Source organism: Musa acuminata, chromosome BXJ1-9 (genome assembly GCF_036884655.1).
Source record: "Musa acuminata AAA Group cultivar baxijiao chromosome BXJ1-9, Cavendish_Baxijiao_AAA, whole genome shotgun sequence".
NCBI lineage: Eukaryota > Viridiplantae > Streptophyta > Magnoliopsida > Zingiberales > Musaceae > Musa > Musa acuminata.
In genome coordinates, this window is record NC_088335.1 from 3,092,985 (window position 1) to 3,095,170 (window position 2,186).

The 2,186-nt window shown below is 43.9% G+C and overlaps 1 protein-coding gene across 1 annotated transcript; it reads left to right on the forward strand.

Moving 5' to 3' along the window:
- Window positions 1–805: 805 nt before the first annotated feature.
- Window positions 806–1,546, forward strand: LOC135594200 (senescence associated gene 20-like). Its single transcript, XM_065084609.1, has one exon. It carries the CDS (start codon window positions 877–879, stop codon window positions 1,396–1,398), a length of 522 nt encoding a protein of 173 aa, XP_064940681.1. The 5' UTR covers window positions 806–876; the 3' UTR covers window positions 1,399–1,546.
- Window positions 1,547–2,186: the final 640 nt, after the last annotated feature.

Below are 2,186 nucleotides of genomic sequence, written 5' to 3' on the forward strand. Positions count from 1 at the left end.
TAGATAAAAGTCGTTTTGCATTCACGTCGACACTGATGTAATTGTTAAATGACATCGTTCTACATTTACGTTAATGTTATATAGATGTGAATAATTTTTACGTAAATATAAAATAATAAAAGGATCACTCGACAATTACATCGATGTCGATGCACATATAAAATACTCCTAATCTTTTATCATCGTTTTTCTCGTGTACAATAATCACCTATATCCCAATACCAACGTCATCATTTATTATTATCCATCATCAACAAGTAAAATATTAAAATTATTTTTTATTTTAATATTTTTATTGATAAAACCGATAATATTAAGATAAATAGATATAAATTTTTATTTTTATAATTATAAAAAAGATAAATATTAAAATATTAAAGATAAATATAAATAAAATATATAATTAGCCCGATCTTGAATACACATCAAGGCAAGAAAGAGCAGTGATTCATGTGAAGTGGCTAGGGCGGAATGCATCTTACGCACGTTTGTGATTCCGACTACGCGCGTTTGTGATTCCGACTTCAAAAAGGTCGCCTGGAACAGAGTCAAATTCGATAACAACACATTGCCTACTTTTTTATGACGGACAAAAGGTCATCGTACCGGTGCTTCAATTCCCCATGCGGTAACCCGCTCGAGACCATTTGTCTATACATGAAGCCCGACTCGGCTCATGCGTGGCTTTCCACCGAACTCATGATTCGATCAGGTATGATGATGATGATACACGTCGGTGTCGTGTACCCTGACAGTATTAAAAGCTTGATGACAACAACCGTATATACATACATATTTGTATAACATGTGTACGAAACGTGGCCTAAATTGCTTGGCTTAATCCCGTTGTCGTTTTCCTTGGCACGAACGCTATAAATGCGCACCACCGCCTCCTCCCATCTCCATGTGTTCACAGCACAGGGGCATTCAGCGCCGCACCCTGCCTTACTGTCCATGGCGTCCAAAGAGGTGGTGGAGTCGCTGTACGAGGCGCTGTCGAGGGACGACGCGGCGGCGGCCGCCGCACTGATGGCGGAGGACGTGGAGTGGTGGTTCCACGGGCCGAGGCGGTGCCAGTACATGAGGCGGCTGCTGACGGGGGAGGCGGGGCACCGCGACTTCCGGTTTCGGCCGCGGAGGGTGGCGGAGGTGGGCGGGTGGGTGGTGGCTGAGGGGTGGGAGGGCAAGCACGCGTACTGGGTCCACGCGTGGGTGGTGGAGGGGGGCGTCATCACCCGTTTCAGGGAGTACTTCAACACCGCCGTCACGGTGCAGGAGCTCCGCCCGGCGGAGGCTGGGATGGACTCCGTGGCGAGGGGCGGCGGCTCCGCCGTGTGGCAGAGCGAGGCCCGGGCTCACCTCGGCCGCTCCCTCCCCGGCCTTGTTCTCGCCATCTAGCGATACATACTGTAGTACTGGTGATCGCAGTTATTTTGGTGTCACATGTAGTTGTTGTATAGAGTAGGAAGCTAACGAATGTTGTGCGTATTATTCCTACTGCCATGTCCCATCTTTTTTATGCAGATCTGAGCTGAGTTTCTCATAATCTGTTGGTGCAATTGGTTAATTATATGATGGATGATGGATTAATTAATATGGCAGAGAAGCTAAGAAAGTTTTTCATCTTAAATCTTAATTATAATGGATCATCACAATACCGGTATATGTCCGACACAGATCGATAAGCCATAATCCTAATTGTTTGGGGTCGACTTTGCATGTCCGGTATATGCCGGATTGAGGATGATGATGATGATGATGATGATGATGATGATGATCCCGAAACAGTAACACTTTCGACGAGAGAGAAAACCACTTAATGTCCGAGATCAACACAATATAAAATCAAATCTTGCCTTAATACGATACATACATACATACGAGACTAAGCTCAATAGCAACTCGACCAATCACATGTCTGATAGTTGACTCTGATATGATTAGTCAACATCTGACTTGATAAGGCAACTGATATACTAACTGTTTAGATCGAATCGCTAACCCAAAAATACTTGAGCACAAAAGATCTAAGGTTATGAAAACAGTAACTTGGAGACTCGATGCCTTATTGTGTCAACAACGTAACAAACGCCTCAAACATCTGATCAAAAGACCTCAAGTTCAAAACACCTCAAACATTTGAATCAATTTCATCCAGCAAATTCGAAGGCGAAAAACTAACCGGC

What these genes read in the sequence shown, in the direction of transcription:
- LOC135594200 (XM_065084609.1), top strand. Translation starts at nt 877, where the DNA reads ATGCGCACCACCGCCTCCTCCCATCTCCATGTGTTCACAGCACAGGGG.